Source organism: Eulemur rufifrons, chromosome 10, assembly GCF_041146395.1.
Source record: "Eulemur rufifrons isolate Redbay chromosome 10, OSU_ERuf_1, whole genome shotgun sequence".
Classification (NCBI taxonomy): Eukaryota; Metazoa; Chordata; class Mammalia; order Primates; family Lemuridae; genus Eulemur; species Eulemur rufifrons.
Window position 1 is genome coordinate 17,633,333 of NC_090992.1, and position 18,601 is coordinate 17,651,933.

Below are 18,601 nucleotides of genomic sequence, written 5' to 3' on the forward strand. Positions count from 1 at the left end.
TTCCAGTGGCCGGGCTCCAAGCCAGCGTTGCGCAGGGTGTGCTCCCTGACCACCTGCCCTGGAAGGAGGTTGAAATGCAGATTCCTCTGTCACCCCAGCTTGCTGAATTCCTGAGAGAGGAGACTAGGCATCTACATTTTAAATAAGATTCCCAGCCGGGCGCTGTGGCTCACGCCTGTAATCCTAGCACTCTGGGAGGCCGAGGCGGGTGGCTCTGTTTGAGCTCAGGAGTTTGAGACCAGCCTGAGCAAGAGTGAGACCCCTGTCTCTACTGAAAAATATAAAGAAATTATATGGACAGCTAAAAATATATATGTAAAAAATTAGCCAAGCATGGTGGCGCATGCCTGTAGTCCCAGCTACTCAGGAGGCTGAGGCAGAAGGATCGCTTGAGCCCAGGAGTTTGAGGTTGCTGTGAGCTAGGCTGATGCCACGGCACTCTAGCCTGGGCAACAGGGTGAGACTCTGTCTCAAAAAAATAAAAAAATAAAAAAAAATAAGATTCCCAAGATGATTCTTTTGCTCATGAGAATTACTGAAATTACTGAGTTACTGAAAATACCTTTCAAATATTGACGGCAGTACATCTGAATCTGAGGGACTAGAGCAGCTTTTGCAAACTCTATCTCCTATGGCAGGTTAATAGGGGTTCCCTGAAGCACAGAAGTGGCAGTGGGACCAGGGTATCTATGCTCAAATACAATTTGGGAGTCATCAGTTTAACAAAGTTAAACTGGTTTCTTTATGACAGGTCTTCTTGGAGCCTTGGATATATGAATATGCATTATGAGTCTTTAATATTGTGACGGAACAGGCAGCATTTCCTGACCATGGACCCATTTTGGCTCAGAGCATCTCCCTGCAATTGTATCTAGTGCAAAATGCACTTCATGAGAACACAGGGCTCTAGGTTTGGAGGCTCTGTCTTTGGAAGGACCCGCCAAGCCTTAGCTAATCAGCAGTCAGGAGGCAGCCCCTTCCTTGACCGACTTTTCATAAAATGCTGACCTTTGGGTGATCAGCCCAACACCAGCCACACCACACTACTGGCACAGCAGCTCCAAGCCCCCGTGCTCTGGGGTCCCAGGGCCTCTCAAGGCCAACGCATTTCAGAGCAGGGAACCTGTGCTAGGGGACAATTTCCGGGGTGCGGTAGGATGGAAGTGTTAATGGTGACCATGTGATGGCGGGTGCTCAGAAAGAGCTTCCTAAGTGCCAGGCACTGGGCTAAGTCCTTTACATGCATCCCTTTATTAAGTCACCACCAGAACCCTGGGCATTATCAACATCCTCATTTATAGATGGGGGATGGGAGATTTATGCAGAGATAATAACTTGCCTGTGACCACGCTGCTTCTTAGTGGTGGGGCTGGGTTTTGAACCCCGTTTGCTGCACTCTGAAGCCACATCCTGCCCAAAGCTGCCATGTAAGGTTGTGTGACTGTTAAACACTCTGAGTGTCCAACACACAGGAGCCCATTGTGCCCTCCGTCATGACATGCTCGGTGCCTACACGAGCTCTTTTGTCTAAAGCAGGACTAAGTCAAAGCGAAGAGTAAAAATACATACTGGGGGTGATTTATTTTTCAGAAGACTGGGATGCAGAGTGTTTTAGTGGACCCTCTGCCCAGCTCCTAGCTTCCCCTAGCTCTGACTCAGGTGGGTCCCGACAGGGCTGGCCCTCCGCCAGCTGCTAAAGGCCCCGGTGCTTTCCCAGTGTGCGCTGGGCACCCTCCACCCAGCCATCACCCAGCCACGCTCGCAGGAACCCTTTGAGGTGGAGTCTATGATCTCCATTTTGCAGATGAAGAAACTGAGGCTCAGAGGGCTTAAGGGTCTTGCCCAAGGTCACCAAGTTAGTAAATGATGGAGGAAGGATGGACAACTGCCGTTGTCTATCCCCAAAGTCTCTCGACTTCTGCTCTCCATTCTTCACAGGAGGCTGTGAGTAGTCACAGCCATACAAAGGTGTTCCCTGAATGTCACAGGCCTTCGCAGGAGAAATGCTGAGGCTTCAGGAAACATGTTCATTTTCTAGTTGTTCTCTCTCCCTCTCTCCCTCTCTCCCCACTCCCTCCTTCCTTCCATCCTTTTCTGCCTCCCTTGCTCTGCTGCTCCCAACCCAGAAAGGGCCCCCGGGGATGATCTCACGTGATTGGAAATTTCCTACCTTGGACAGCCCCGACAGGCCTCTCTGGCACGGTCTCGCCCTTGTTAGCCCAGCGCCGGTTTTTATACCGGGGGGATTTCTATGCTGGCTGCTGCTGTCTCCCCACTTTACTGTAACAAAAACCTTTGGCAACAGAGAGCAAGGGCCTCTGCTCTCAGCCTCTGATCTCCCCAAATGCTCGCCCTCTGCCTGCTGCTCCCAGCCTCTCGCTGCCCCCTCTCCCCTGCTCTGCTCCTCATCAACCTCCATTTCAGAGAGTCCACTGACAGGTCAGACAGAACAGAGCCCGCGGCTGGCGAAGCCCAGGCCCGGCAGGGGGTGGCAGCCTGGTGCCAGACAGTGACCTGCTGGGTCCCTCAGAAAGAAAAGGGGCTGTCACCGCCGACACCTCAGCGCAACAAGCCGGAACAGTTACTCGCTGCCTGAGGGGAGACCTTGTCTCTGGGGGGCGGTGGGAGGACTGGCCCTCGAGCTGAGGAATTAGCACGGGGCCCTGATGCTCCTCCTCCCGCTGCAGAGAGAAAGGCCCTCAGTCTAACTGCCAGTCGGGAGAAGCGCCCAGACTCAGCTACTGCGCAAGCTTCCTGCTGGATTATGGAAATTGGAAGTACGAATTCCTAAACTGTGTCATTCCTAAACGTGGCCACGGCCATGCTTTGCACTCCCTGGAGATCTTCACATCTCCTCTGTGGGACAGGTGTGGCATCCAGCATTGCACTGCCGACTCTGACCACAGGATCCCACGTGCAGCAGATGGCCCGGGTTCGACCCCAGGTCTGCAGCATCCTCGCTGTGTGGCCTTGGGCTAGTCACTTTACCTCTCTGCGCCTCAGTTTCTTCATCCGAAGAATGAAAATAACAATCACACCAGCAGGGCAAAGGGGTGGAGGGTGACGAGGCAGGGATTTGTTGCTTGAGCCAGGGGAACCAGGGAGGGCTTCTCTGAAGAGGTGACGTTTGTGTAGAAATATAAATGTAATGAGGAAATGAATCACAGAAACATCTGGAAGAAGAGCATTCTGGGCTCCCTTCTGGGCAGAGCGGGCATCAAGTCCCGGGTGAAGATGTGTTTGGGAGTTGTAGGAACGACAGGTGGCAGGCATGGGTCAGAATGAGGGAGAGGAGCAGAGGGGAGGAAGGAGATCAGAGTGGAAGCAGGGACCTGCTTACGCAGAGCACGGGGAGCCACTGCCACAGCCCGGCTGCCGTCCTATGGGAGCTGGGAGGCCCTGGCAGGGTCTGAGCAGGAGTGGGCTATGATCTGACTTCTGAAAGGATTCTTCTGAGTGCTCTGTGTGGAACCGGAAGCTGGAGGACCAACAGTTCAGCCCAGCAACGTTGGCAGCATGATCTGGGTGGAGTGGTGGGGGTGGAAAGATGTCAAGAAGCCATGGCCTGAGTGATTAGGAACAGAGGACAGAGATCCAGGCAAAGCAGCATCCCAAAACCTGCATGGCAACATGCATGTCAAGGACCAACAGAATGGCCACCCTGGCGGACAGTGTGATGGCTGGGAAGTGATGACATTAGTGTTGCTCATCAAAGGGCCGAGACTTTGGGCGATGGGCCAGGTGGGCTGGGGTTTTCTCCCTGGCTCTGCCCTCCCCGAGCCACATGCTTCCTGAGCGAGCGTGGCAGAAGTAAGGACAGGAGAGGCTCACCCTGGGGCTGCAGCTTCCCTTGTCTGTACCTGTCTTCTCCTTGGACTCCCCCTTTCCCTTCCTGACCCCAGATGCCCAGAGGTTTTGGACTCTCTGGCACACCCTGGTATACGGCTACTTTCAGAAGCAGGGTCTGAGAGAAGAGGGCACAAGATATTCAGAGTCAGGAGCACGGGACTCCAATCCCAGCTCTTCCACTGTCAGACTTTGGGCAAGTTAACCTCTCCCCTCACTTTCTTTGCTGGTTAAATGAAATCCTCTAAATATCGGCAACCTATTCAAAGATTCCTGTAACTCCAGGCAGGCCGGCAGCACATGGCATTGAGCCACCCTGCTTAGGGGAACAGTGTCACCCCTTCCAGAGCCAGTGGGGATGGGATTGAGGGCATGTATTATAACAGGGACACAAAGATGGGTTCCTGATTTTGAAATGTGCGCATTACTCAACGGGATTCACTTTTGATTGGGGGGCAGTGTATGTTTTTAGAACCTCTGAAGTCACATCATGCAGGGAGATAGGAATCCTTAGAGCTGCCATGTACTAAGGTGGCATTAAGGCGTTTCCTAGGAACTTTCTAGTCCAACTTCACACCAGGCCTGTGAGGTTGGTATCATTGTTCCCAGTTTACAGATGAGAGAACTGAGGACCAGAGAGGTTATGTTCTTTGCTCACAGAAGCACAGTTAGTAAAAACCAGCGCCAGAATTTACAGCCAGGTCTGTCTGACTCACAGCCTGTGGACCCCGGTGGTAAATGGCACAGCTTCACCTGCTGGCCCAGGCAAGCGCTGTCCTAAGGAGGGCAAGGGAGAGGGCACAGAATGCCACAAAGGCCAAGGGACCAGGGCGAGCGATCACCGCCCTCTCCACGTTTGCCTTTTATTCTAACACTCTTGGAAGAGGAAGATGGATCCCAGGAAGCTGGGGCTCTGAGCCCCCTCTGTTGACAAGCCTCTGTGGTAAGGAGCTGGGTGAGCACAGCGATGTCCCCAGGGCCCATATGCTAATCAAGTCCCCAGCGCCTCAGGATGCAGAGCTGCTTGGCCTGTCTTTCCGCCAGGCTTGGAGGAATCCTTCTCTGCCAGCACTCGGGCTCCCCTTAAAAAGGCACATACTATGCTAAGTCAGTGGTTCTCCAAGTGGCAGCATCATCTGGGCACTTGTTAGAAACGCACGTTCTTGGGCTTCATGCCAGACCTACTGAATCTGCAACTCGGGTGCGGCCCAGCCATCTGTGCACGAAGCCTTCCAGGTGATTCTGTTGCTCAGCCGACGTATGGGAACCCTCGTGCTATTCTGGATATAGCAACTCATCTAGGCCTCACAGTATCCTGTGAGGTAGGAACTAGCCTCAGCCCCACTTTACAGAGGACAAAACTGAGGCTCAAAACTTGCTCCAGCTCCTTCGCACCATGAGTGAGGGGAGAAGCTGGGACCTGGCCTCCGGCCTCCTGACCACCCTGCCAGGCTGTCTCCTTCCCCTGGGGGAAATGTCCACGTGCAATGGAGGAAACATAACAAGAGGCCACATGTTTCTCTTGGCTGTGGCACGTGTTTCATAGTAACTCAAGCAGATACATCAGCCTTCTGTCTGAGGGCACACAAGCCCCATCCCCAGCTGTCCCTGGCCCGAGTCAATATCCTCCTCCATCCGCCACATGGACTTTGTGTCCCAATGTATCGACTCTCGGAAGTCTCCACCTATGCATTGCTGTTTCTTGCCTCTGTGCCTCTGCATTTGCTGTTCCCTTCACCCACTTCACCCACAATGCTTTTCCCTCCTTCCTTGTCTGATTTTTCCATATCTTTTAAAATCAAGCTTTACCTTCTCTGGAAGTCTTTGATGCCCCTCCTTTGGGTGGCCATGGTCTCTTGGCTTTACCTCTACTGTGGACCCTTAAAACACAGCTCTGTCATGACTGGTTTAACATATACTTTACCCACCACCAGACTGTGGATGCTCTGCAGGCAGAGTCTGAGTCTCATTCATTCGTGTGCCCTGGCATAGGGTAGGGGCTCAGTATGTGTTTGTTGAATGAATAAACGAGTTCCAAGGGGCTCTGTCCGGGAGTGTGGCTGGTGTGGGGGAAATTGTGTGCTATCATCGCCACCAGTGACGGATGGTCTGAGCAGGGCTGTGACCAGGGTGAGGTGAGTGAGGGGCCTGGGGGCAAAGGTGAAGAAGGCACTCACTGCTATGCGCCTGGGTACCGCTGCTCATCCTAGGCTAGGTCCGAGGTCTGAGATGGACCTTGGCTCAAACCAGCAGTGGCAGACACCCATTCTCCTGAGGGTCACGGGGTCCTTTTGGTGGCAACAAAACATGGAGAAAGTCATCCTGGATTCTGAGCCAGGGAACCAGGGCTCCAGGGTCAAGTCTCCCCTGCCTACTTTCTGCCCTTGAAGAAGTTACTTTCCCTCTCTGGGCTTGGTAGTGCCAGGGACTCTATATTTTAGCCTTTTTGCATCCGACATTCGCCGACTCTCACAGATGAAATCATTCTGTGATTCCCATAAATGACATGGTAGCATCCTTCAGTGCGCGTGGCCCAGAGTTCCAGGAAACTGGAGGCGGGGGCCAGCGCAGCGCTGACATACCTTGAAGACAGGCAGAGGGAGAGAATCACCTTGGAAAGGTCTGGTCTTTGTTGTGAGCGGGCGGGAAGAACAGTGCTGGGCGCAGAGGTTTGGGGAACACCTTGCAGTTTTCTTTGGATTTGCATTTGGCCACAGAGTTCTGGCCCCGCTCCAATCCCCCAGCGCTCTTGGCCGAGAAGATAGAAAGTCAAAGAAAAGAGCACAGGCCTTGGGCAGCTGCTCTTGCTGTGCTGCGGAGAACGCCTCGCTATTTAAAGTCCAACTGCTCCACTTTCCCCTGCTCGCCCCTGGCATTCCAGTGCCTAAGCACTTTGTGGCAAAAATGCCAAATCCAAGACTGGGGGGCGGGGGGAAGCTAACGCCAATGGTACTTTTCAGCAGGCTGCAGAACTCACATTTCTGAGGGGCTGAGGTTCAAACACTCATAGTCTATCTACCCAGACACCACACTCAGGTGCTCTGAGGGCCCAGCCGAGGGCTCTTGACCTGGGTTCTGAGTCCCGGTGTGGCTACGTTTTAGCTGTGGGCGCTTGGGTAAGCCACTTCCCCTCCCCGGCTCTTACTTTCTGCTTCCACTTGAAGGATAATGGGAGGCTCTTAGTGCTCTTTGGGCATTGTCATGATTTATTTGGGCAACGTGGGTAAAGTCTTAGCACAGGCCTGGCCCCTGGTGAGGACTCAGTGTCTCAGCCTGACATATCTTGTTCTTTGACATTGGGCCAAAGGACAGTCCCTGCTTTTGGACCATCCGATCCCTCAGATGGAATGTGTTCCTGGGAGATGTTAATGTCTACACTAGATTTCTTTCTTTCTTTCTTTTTTTTTTTTTTTTTAAGGCTGGTCAAGTGAAACAGTGGGAGTGGAGAAGGAACAAAGGAATCTGTAATTGGTTGTGATCAATTAGTTGTAAACACCACCGCACTCGGACCAACCTACACTAGATTTCTCAACCTCAGCATTATTGACATTTGGGGCTGGATCATTCTTTGTTGTGGGGGTTTTCTTATGCATGTAGGATATTTAGCAGCTGCCCTGGCCTCCACCCACTAGACGCCAGTAGCAACCCCCAACTGCTCCACTGTCATGACGCACGAAATGCCTCTAGATATTGCCAGATGTCCCCTGGAGAACGAAGTTGCCCTTGGTAAAGAACCTCTGGGCTGGGCTGCGGCGAGGATTATGGGAGCACAGGGCCTTGACTCTTGATTCAAATGCTGGTCACAGACACCAGGAGAGCACTTGCTACCACCTAGGCAGAGACTCCGGCCAAGACACAAACACAGGAAGCCAACACAATGATACCAACGTTACCTCCTTGTCACTAGTTAAATCTGTGTCTCAATCTCTTCATTCCCTAAAATAAGTCCATAGTGATTTAAATGATTAACAATTTTTCCAGATTATGCATTTTCATCACAATTTTATAATGAATATTTGATTTGTCATCTAATCAGGGAAAAAGTATAATCCCTTAAGAGACACTTAGTAACCATTTAAACTACTAAAGACTTGATTAGAAAAGACTGAAGGTGCTGTGTTGGGTAAACTCATGAACTTTAAATATCTTTTTTTTTTTTTTTAAATTCAATGGTCAAATAAATGTACCAGGAAAAGATTTTTAATGGGAAAATTTTATCTTTGAGGTGATTTCCCCTGGGGCCTCTTTGCAACAACACAAACTCTGTACTTGTTTGAACCTTCTTCAGAAACACTGTCTAAATTTTATTAGTGTTTCATAAGAAGTGAGACCATGGCCTGAAGGAGAAAAGCCATACATCCCAGTGGGTAGCTGAGAGGCCCTTGTGAGTCTCACTTTCTTGAGCCTCCGTGTCCTCATCTGTAAAATGGAAACAATGTGATGAGATAGACTCATTCTGGTGGGAAGAAACAGACAACCTACAAGAGAAATATGTACAGGAAAATTAGGGAGTGTGACGTTTCTATAAAGGAAACCCGAATGGGTGATGGGAGAGAGACAGAGGGGGACTTCCTAGAGTCAACACAGCCCTCCCTGGGAGGGGGCATTCGAGCTGAGAAGTGAATGACCAGAAGGAGACAGTGGTGCAAAGGCCCTGGGGACACTGAGCTTAGCGTGTGTGGCACCGAGAGGGCTGGCCGGGTGGCTGCAGCAGAGCTTCTGCAGAGGGTGGTAGAGGACAGGTCAGAGACAAGGCGGGGAACACACAGAGGACCCTCTGGGCCAAGGCGAAACAAACATCTATTTTTAATTCTAACTAGATGAGAAGTCCTTTGGGGGCATGGAATGACCAGGTTTACAGTTTAAAACCATCCCTCTGGCTGCCGTGCGGAGGAACAAAGAGCAGCCAAGAGCAGCAGCAGAGAGACCTGCCGGGAGCTGCTCCCACTCCCCAGGTGCACAGAAAGCTCGGCACAGTTCTTGTCTCATATGAGCTTTCCAACGTCTTACTGACTATAATTTTTATGTGCAGTGGAAAATGGGTTCTATCTCTCTTTTTTAACCTCAGTGGAATAAAAGAAAACCGACCCCCTACCTTCAGTTTCCTAAACAGAAGGTTCTCTAGTCAAATATGTTCAGGAAGTCAAAGACCTTACTCCCCTGGAAGATCCAGAGTGATTACAGACCTCTGTTGCTATGTGTGCCTCTAGGATCTCAGCTGGGGCTAGTTCTGCTTCCCTCCCAAGGAAGAAAGACACAGCACTTGGCCAGCTGGCAATGGCCTCAAGGCCAAGTTTTTTTCCTGAGCATTAGATATATTGCTTTCCTCTCTGGGAGCTGGTCGGGGACTCTGTTTATGGCTCCAGCTACATTTGCCACAAGGTCTTTGGACTGCAAGGGGAACTGTCATCCAACCCAATTAATAGAGACATGTTGCACTTTTTAGCTGTCCCCCACCCACCCAATCCATCAACATGATTAGCACACATTAATCAAGGCATTTACAATGGGTTCACCAAGCTTTGTCTCTCACTGGGGGAAGAAACTGGGCTATTTGGACATGAGAACCACAACCCTTCCAGAGTCCCTGAAGTCTCTAGCTTGGCTCTGCTAAATGCACAGACAAGGTGAGTTATTAATTAACAAGTGAGATAAATGCCGGAATAGCATCCCTGAATCATGTCAAACCAATTTGGATGGTTATGGGATGGGGAGGGAGGGGAAGGAGGCAGTGGGCGAGGGGTGGGTTTCATCTGTTCCAAGCGCTCTGGACAGACTCCAGTGTTATTTCTCCTCATTTAGACCTGGCTAGAGTGCCTTGGACGGCGTGCCCGGAGCCCCGGCCAGCATCCACAACTCCTCACCCAAGGCAGCCCACTTTGGAGCAGAGCGAGGAACCAAGCCTTGCAGATAGAGGTGGGGTGGGAAATACTGCTGCGAAGAGAAGCCAGGGTGGAGCCCTTAATTTAGGGCGGGAAATGGAGAAGAGCCCCTACCAGGGGTTACTGATCACACAGATCTGTGGCCTTGAGGACTCTCCATGGAGACAGGCTGAAGCCCCTGGGCATACACTGTGCTGGGCTTCCTCTCACGTCTGGAGGCTAATGTCCACACTCCACTGCAGTCCCTTTGCTGTGTTCCTGCTGATCCAAGGGAGTCCCTCCCCGTCACCCCGCACATGCTGGATTATATTAATAATCATAACAACATGTTTATACATCTTTTCAGATGAATGGTGAGCTCTTGGTGGACACATGTCACATTTTTTTTTTTTTAGTATTTCCAGAAGCCTATTTCCAGTGTCTAATATTTAGTAGACCCTTAACAAATGTTTGTTAAACCACAAATGAATAAGTCAATGGATGGATGGATGGGTGGGTGGGTGGATGAATGGATGAATGGGTGGATGGACGAACTCACACCCTAATGACAGAGAGTTAAAGACTTTTAAATTTTGAAACAAACATCAGTCACCTCTCCAATTAGGGATGGAAGAGTACTTCTAAAACATACTGAAGTTATTCACTAAGAAACTAAACATGAAGATGTGTTTGTGTCTTTTCAATTACTTATTTCTTCTTGGAATAAAATTCCTTTCTTTTTACTTCATTCTTCTTGTGTTCTGGGGATATGAGGGATAGGGGGTTTGGGGTATAGACTCTGTATCACTGGGCCGGGTCAGCCCACTCAGGAGAAACCATAATTTAAAAAAGTTTTTCTCCAAATGTGGTCTGCAGAGCATTGTGTCAGATGCTTTAGGGTGCCTGGTTAAAGTGCAGGTTCCTGGATCCTATATCTAACTTAACAAATCAGAATCTCAAAAGTGGGGGCCTAGAAATCTGACTTTTAAACAAACTCTCCATGCAGTTACAGAGCACTGAAGCACAGGGTTACAACCTTTTGTGGTTCTATACTGGAAAAATCATTGGTTGTGTTTCATCTACACATACATTGTCTCCATTCTAGAAAATAACATTAAATATTAATAACATTCATGCTAGTAGCAACCAATACGTGAGGGCATTCTATGAGCCAGGTAGCTCATAAAATACCATATATTTTCTCACTTACACTTCACACCAGCTAATGGTGTTGGCATTATCATACCTATTTTGCAGATAAGAAAACTGAGACTTTGAGAAGCGAAGTGACTTGCAGAGTTGAGACACAAAAGCCAACTCCGAAGCCCAGGCTCTTAGCCATTACAATGGTCCAGTGTCACCTATTCAGAAACCGGAGATGTTAGGAAGCAGCAAAATGTTTTTCAGTGCTGTGCTTAAAATGGAACAGAAGGGAAAAAAGACGTCTCCGCTAGCGTAGTAAGGAAGGAAGTGATGTACGGTGACTGCAGACAAGCTCAGAGGGGTAGGAAGGCTTCCTCCTACCCTTCTGTGTCCAGGCCCATGGCACTGCCTTGCCCGGAGCCACCGGCCACCGGAGCTTCGGACAGACTCCCCTGCTGGCTTGAAATGATGGGAGTTGGGCTTTGTGCGGAGAGAGGACCGGGGCTCCTGACTCTAAGTTCTGGGTGATAAAAGGGAGTTAGGGAGAAGTAAGGGCTGTCTCACCAGGCCAGACGGTCTAACAACGCCTCCTCACCTTGCGGTTCCCACTTTTAGAGGAAATCTACACCCTCTCTCCTACCCCTGGCTGTGATGAACTAAATCTCGCACCTCTGTCTGGGTGGTGATAATTAAATATTATCTGCCTGTCACTTGGCGCACATGTTGTGTGTATTCTCAGACTTTAATGAGCTGGTATTTGTCTTCTGTAAGCAAAAATATTTCTTTGAGTCTCTTCTTTTTCAAATTGGGGTGAGCAGTTCAAGTGAAGATCTCTCACTATTAAAAAGACAGTCCGCTGGCTGGCATGTCTGTCTGAACCGTTCCCACTTCTTTTCAGTGGCAATGGCAGGTAAAGCCTGTCCCCGCAGAATCAGCCATGGCTTTCTGAGGTTACGCTGGTGGTCACCTAGCTGCGGGGGTTTGGAGACTTTGAAAGCCGTGGGAGTGAGCAGGTAGGGGAGTTGGCATGAACTGTTTTTGTGGGGGATATTCTAAGGCAACCTTTTCCAGCAGGGTTTGAAAATACTTGAGTGAAAATTTTCTCAACTCTTCAAAGAAAGTACTTTTGCCGGTACCACTCTAGATGCATAGGTGAGAAGTTAACTCATTGCATAGTGATTATCTTAGGATGGTGGCTCTCAAGAGGACCTGCATCAGTGTCACCTAGGTATTTACTAGAAGTTCAAATTCTTGCACCCCACCCTAGACCTACAGGATCAGAAACACTAGGGGTAGGACTCAGTACTCTGTTTAATCAAGCCCTTCAGATGGTTTTGCTGCAAGCTGAAGTTTCAGAGGAACCCAGCTTGAAAAAGGCTAATAAGGGCTTCAAATATCTCTATCTGTATTTGTATCTTTATCTGTCTCAGTTTAAAATAAAGAATGTATATCACTTTAAATTGAGTTTTTTTTTTTTTTTTTTTTTTAAAGTAGAGTCTTTCGAGATGGAAAAGTGATTTGCCTTTTCCAGTCTGCTTTGGAAGATTGCTCTATTATTTCCCCCATTCATGAGATTTATAACAAATGTGTCCATTGCAGCTGCTCCCCCGGCCTGCATTCATGTTCTGCCTGGTTGCCTCTCTGACCCACTGCCAGGTTGTAAACCACACGGCACAGCCGGCCCTGAGAACTCTCAAAGCGGGACCCAGCCTGGGGCAGAACTCCCACCCCCACCCAAAACAAACAAAAGGAGTGGTGTAATTAGTGTGCTGCAGGATGGGATCTGGAGTTGATGAGCAACAACTTTAATATTTATCAATAAACAGCAAAGTGCTTAGCACATCTCCTAGGGAAGTAATTAACCATAAAAAGGATACTCTACACCGAGGAATCTCCTCCAAAAAAAGAACTCAGTTAATTGTGAATTGCTTGCGCCAGGTGAGAGAGAATTGGTGTCTACATCTCTTACCTGACATAAGCAACTCTGAATTAACTGGGAGTTTCTTTTTATAAACACCGTGCGGTGCCTTTTTTTTCTTTGTGGTTAATTACTTCCTTGGGAGGTTCATTTTAATAGTTCCCATAACAAGGCCGTTATTGTCTTTAGCATAATCACTGCCTCATTTACTTTTGTGGCCTGCCTTTCGGACGCTTTGCCTCTGCCTGCCAGGAGGAACCCTGAATTGTGACCACTGGGAAGTCCCTAGTCCCAGACGGGACTCCGAGTCTCCCGAGTCTCCGGAGTGCCCTCTCTCCCCTACGTGCGGCATCCCAGCCATTTGCTACGCGTTCAGCCGCTGACACCCGGAACAGGGAAGCGAGCCAGCAACGCAGCTCCTTTCTGGAAGGAGAAGCTGATCTGTAAGCAACCGCTGTGCTCAGCGAAATCACTGGGGAGGCAGAAGCAAAAACAGTGAACCCTACCAGCAAAAGCAGTAGGATTCTGACTCTCTCTCTCTCCAAAAATGCATTATGTAGTTATGCCTCACCTCGTTAAAAAATGAGTTAAAGTGGCTTCTATTTTGGCTGTTTCAGGAAACAGAAAATGAATGAATGAGAGCCCTGTGTACATTGCACCAGGGCTGTAAATGGTTTTGATTACGTACTCCTATCAATGTATGTATACCTGTTCATTTAGAAATTAAATATATGTACGATGGCGGTCATAGATTATGGAAACTGCAAGAAGTCCATTAAGAGGATGAGGAAAAATAAAAATAGAATGTCTAATACTCTCATCCATCACCCCGATGGTTTGCACCCCACTCTGGAGACCACTGAAGCTGGCCCAGTGGGCCATGAGGCAGGGGCTGACTTTGACCTGGTCGCTGATATTCCTAGACTGGCACATATCGGGGCTGTATACATTTTTGTGAAATCAAATAATCAGACTCATGGATCCTCTTACGCTCTGAAACAACTTCTGCGCCCCCACGTCGCCCCGTGAATTCTGGGCAGTTAATGATTTTGGCGGGGGTGGATCACACACCGGTACTAACATTACACAGTACTCTCGGGCCATCCAGTGGCCCTTGTGCTAACATTACCCCATGTAGCCCTGGAATCTTAGCATCCCGTGGGGGAGTAGTACAGGAAAACTCAGCTCAGAAGTTTAGAATCAGGGTTGGAAAACTTTTCCTGTGAAGGGCCAGAGAGTAAACACATTAGGCGTTGACAGCCACGTGGTCTCTGTTGCAACTTACTCTGCAGTTGGGGGTGAAAGGAACCAGAGACACAACCTAAACAAATGGGCGTGGCTATATTCCAATAAATGGAGAGGTGTTGGCTAAAGGATACGAAGTTTCAGTTACGCAAGATAAATTCTACCATATAGCATCGTGTCTATAGCTAACAATATTGTATATTTAAAATATTTGCTAAGAGAGGTAGATCTTACGTTAAGTGTTCTTACCACCAAAAAACCCCCAAACCAAAAGAACCCCCTGAAACAATAATGATAATAAAAGAGGTAGGAAGAAACTTGGGGAGGTGACAGTTATGTTTATGGCCTTGTGGTGGGGATGGTTTCACAGGTGTACACTTATCCCTAAATTCATCAAGATGTACACAGTAGTCCTCCCTCTCATCTGCAGTTTTGTTTTTGGCAGTCAACCACGGTCTGAAATATTAGGTGGAAAATTCCAGAAATAAACAATTCATAAGTCTTAAATTGCACACTCTTCAGAGTGGTGTGCTAAAATCTCTTGCCATACTGCTCCGTCCCCCCCCTCCCCCCCGGGGACGTGAATCACCCCTTTGTCCAGCTTGTCCACACTAGAGGCTTCCTACCCATTAGTCAGTAATGGCTCGGTCATCAGATGGAAAAACCCAGAGTATTTGTAGAGCTCAGTACAATCCTCAGTTTCAGGCGTCTGCTGGGGGTCTTAGAACCTATGTCAGCCAACAAAGGGGACTTACTGTGAATTAAATATGTACGGCTTCTTATATGTCAAGTATACATCAATAAAGTGGTTTAAAAGAACTTTATGGACACTGAAATTTGAGCTCCACGTAATTTTCACTGGTCATGAAATATTTTTCCCTTTTAGATTTTTTTTCCTCTAGCCATTAAAAATATGAAAACCATTTTGAGCTCACAGGCCAGACTTGGAGTTTGCCTACAACCGGTTAGAACATGGCCTTAGGAGCCACAGCTGGGCTTGGGTCGCAATTTTACTAGCGGTGGTTGGATTATCTTGAAAAAGTTACTTAACCATTCTCCAGGCCTTGGTCTTCTCATCTGTAAAGTGACAGCTCAAAGGGCCGCAAGGATGAAGGCACGCGTTGCTTATGACATCTTAGCGCAGTGTGCAGCGCACATTGTCATCACCATTGTCACCGACTGTAACTCCCAGGCCTGAAAGGTCTGGCAGGACCAGTGACCCCAGGGCCCAGCCACCTTTCTGTGGCAGTGGGTACTTGAGAGTTCCAAGCCAACACCAAACCCCGGAGCCTCCAGCCCCCGGATCCGGGAGTCCCCCCGCCTGTTCTCTGCTGCATTTGCCTCAAAGGAAATGTTACAACGGCGTTTGACAATAGTGCAGGGGACGTCTTTGAGGAGAAGCATGAGTCATGACGAAAGCATAGACAACGCGGTGCTCTTGAGGGGCTGGGAATTAGAAGACGCTTGCTTACCTCCCTCATTATCCTTGTTATCTGCACAGGAGGTTTCCATGGCAACGTTGCATCCGGGCCCTCTCCAGCCGGTCTGGCAGACACACTGCCAGCTGTTCTGACCCAGTGTGCATCTCCCGTTACCGTTGCACAAATCAGGGCAGCCATCTGGTGGGAGAAATGGAGAGGATGAGGAGGAGGGACGCGGGGCCGAGCCGGGAGGCAGGGGGGCCATGCAGAGGGAAGCAAGGCCGCAGGGCAGCCACGGGGCCAGCCTCACAGTGGGGCCCGCGCCTGCCTTCCAGAGAGTCGGGGGAGCAGGCGACACATGCAGGTGCAAGACAGCGGGGCCACAGATGCAGGGGGTCCCCAGTGACAGCAGACCTGGGTGAAGGGGTCAGAGGCAGCCTTCCCAAAGCGGGGAGTTCAGTGACTTCTCAGGCAACTAAACCAGCGCCGAGCTGACTAGCTAGGCTGGGATTGCCAGTCCGTAGCTCAGGATGGTGCTGCCTCAAAACAAGCTTTTCGTTTTCCTTCCTCCTTCCTTCCTTCCTTCCTTTCTTCCTTCCTTCCTTCCTCTCTCTCTCTCTCTTCCTTCCTTCCTTCTCTTTCTTCCCTCCCTCCCTCTCTCTCTCTCTCTCTCTTTCTTTCTTTCTTTCTTTTTTCTCTCTTTCTCTCTTTCCTTCTCTCTTTCTTTCTCTTTCCTTTTTCTAGAAGTGCCTTTTGTAGAAGAGAACAAATTCCCTATCAACCCAGGATGGAGGCAAAGTGCCCGCCATCTTTCAGAGTTTTAAAGCTATATTTACATATGATTATCAGGAGCGTTCCACGACTGACGATCTGCTGGGCTATTTTCATATTCTCGTACAGGTAATATTTAGGTTTAAGGGGGCACTTAAAAATGCTGGCTGCTTATCACTCAATCCATGTATGGTACAACTTAAAAATGCTGCCAGAGTTGAAGGCTGTGAAAGGAATAGGCTCTGGGTGCCATGAATTGGGAAAAGATAGAGGAATATACATGTACGTGGGGGAAGCGCGGTAGGGTATGGGTAATTCTTATTTTTTGACTTTCTTTTCGTTCTTTTCTGTGCATGTGTGTGCGTGTGTGTGAGAAATCAGCAGCCTACCTGATTCCCTACTTGCTCCAGCACCCAAAATGACCATAGCTACCACTCTCCCAGCCTGAGATTGGACAAAGGGAGCCTGGGGGAGGAAAGGAGAAACGGGGGGGGGGGGGACTGAAGAGGGATGGGAGAGGTCCCTTAACAAGATGTAGAGAAAAGCAGAGAATTGGTAGGATGTGGCCACACCCACAGAACCTACTTACTGGTAAGAATTCCTAGAAATGTTTTCATTTTTCTTTAACAGCTTTATTGGGGCATAATTTACATACCATAAAATTCACCTGTTTTAAGTGTACGATGCAATGACTTCTAGTAAATTTATAGAGTTGTACACTCTAGGCATGTTTTCTTACTTCATTTAAATATACTCCAATGACCACTAATTTAACTGTCCCCACAAAGTAACTTCCATGAATAACTATCTCTATCTTGAATCTTATCTCTCTACCTCTGCCACCATTTCTATTCCCATCTTTTTCTATTTTTAAATGGCACAAAGTGCAGGCTGGATTGGGCCGTGGCAGAGACAGGAAGAGCTTTATAATGAAGGAGGTAATTGATTTGAAACCTTCCTGGCCCAAATCTTGTGCATCCAATGCGGGCATCTCCCTTGCTTCTCTCTCCGGCCTTCCAGAGGCCTTTGTCTAGTGTCTTCCCTCTCTTCTCTTGAGTGTCCCCTATGAGGATGCTGATGAACCTAATTTGCACGTGTGACAGTGGTGGGAATTTAAAGGACTCCTCCTAAGAAGAAAGGTCTCGAGGATCTGCAACTGAGTTTTACTTCTTTAAGAAGAGGAGTTTTGCTCCTCAGTGCTTGTTGCCTCTCATGCTTTCCAGATTGTGCTATGGCTTAGGCCCTGCGAGAAGAGGGTATGCAACAGAGGAGATCTGTGTGGGGCGGTCTGTAGTGAAGCTGAGCTGTCTTGAGAGGGCAGACCAAGAGACCGTCAGCAGGGAATCTGTTTGCTTTATTTGCTGCACAGCCTAGCACTAAATCCAGCATGCAAATGAAGCACCAGTGTTTGCACACCTCGAAAGGCTTGTTTGGTCTCCACACCCATCCTCACAAAGCCCAGATTTAGGTTTCCATAGTTTTCCTTACCAACAAGGTGACCGTGGCCCTGCCTGGAAAGCCCTTGTGTTTGTTGTGAGAGAGAGCTCGGAGGGGAAGCCACCCTCAGACTCAGAGAAATGCCACAAACGTTTCTGCAGGAGCAAAATAGAACTCGGTAGGAAAAGCCCAAAAGACATTTCACAGGTTCCCAAGGAAAAGAGAGTAACTCCAACCTCCAGCCACCTCCAGCTTTACAATTTCCCCCAGTGGAGTTTTGGGGACAGGATCACAGAGAACACACTAAATGACAGACCTACCAACGTTCACTCGGCAGGGAATCTATTTGTTGGTGCTTTGTTATTTAGCTACTTTGAGGTCTCATGTCTCACTACAATCATGCCCAAAGTCTCAACAGAAGCCTCATTGTATAGGAAACCCACGTCCACTACATAAAAATCTAAATTTGCAAAGAATGCTAGCATGTCAGGCAGAGATACACACTCAAAATACGTATGTTCCTAGATCGAAGGAGGCTTTTCCCCCCCATTCACTTTCTCTCCTGATTTCCCTTCCCCGCCGGCCCCTGCCGACCAACTGAAGTGAGATAAACAGACCACAGTCGCGGGTTTTCTCCACATCATATGAAGAAGATGAAAACACGAACAGTAGGAAGCTGGCAAATCTCTGAGAAGTTTCAGGGCAGCTGGGAATTAATGGACAGGACTTTGCTTTTAGCTTGAAGGGAAGAAAGCAGCCCTGGTAGGTGCGTGGCGTTGCTAAGCAACCCCAAGCTACCCCCAGCACAAGTTCATCCTACGGGTGGCCTTCTGAGGAGGTGACTCTTTGTGTTTGTAAAGTGCAAAGCCAGCTTCTGATTGAGGAAAAACAAAACATAGGAAGTCATTAGTCCGGAGGGCAAACGGGTACCAGGTGGCGGCTATTCTCTGGAAAGGATG

At 48.9% G+C, this 18,601-nt stretch overlaps 1 protein-coding gene across 11 annotated transcripts in view; it reads right to left on the bottom strand.

The window, feature by feature from the left end:
* The window catches only part of TENM2 (teneurin transmembrane protein 2), a 1,169,384-nt gene that overhangs the window by 70,544 nt on the left and 1,080,239 nt on the right, over positions 1 to 18,601 (bottom strand). For all 11 annotated transcript variants that reach the window (XM_069483866.1, XM_069483867.1, XM_069483873.1 and 8 more), the window contains one exon: positions 15,486 to 15,632. In XM_069483866.1, coding sequence (XP_069339967.1) covers positions 15,486 to 15,632 — 147 coding nt within the window. The remainder of the gene's footprint in view (positions 1 to 15,485; positions 15,633 to 18,601) is intronic.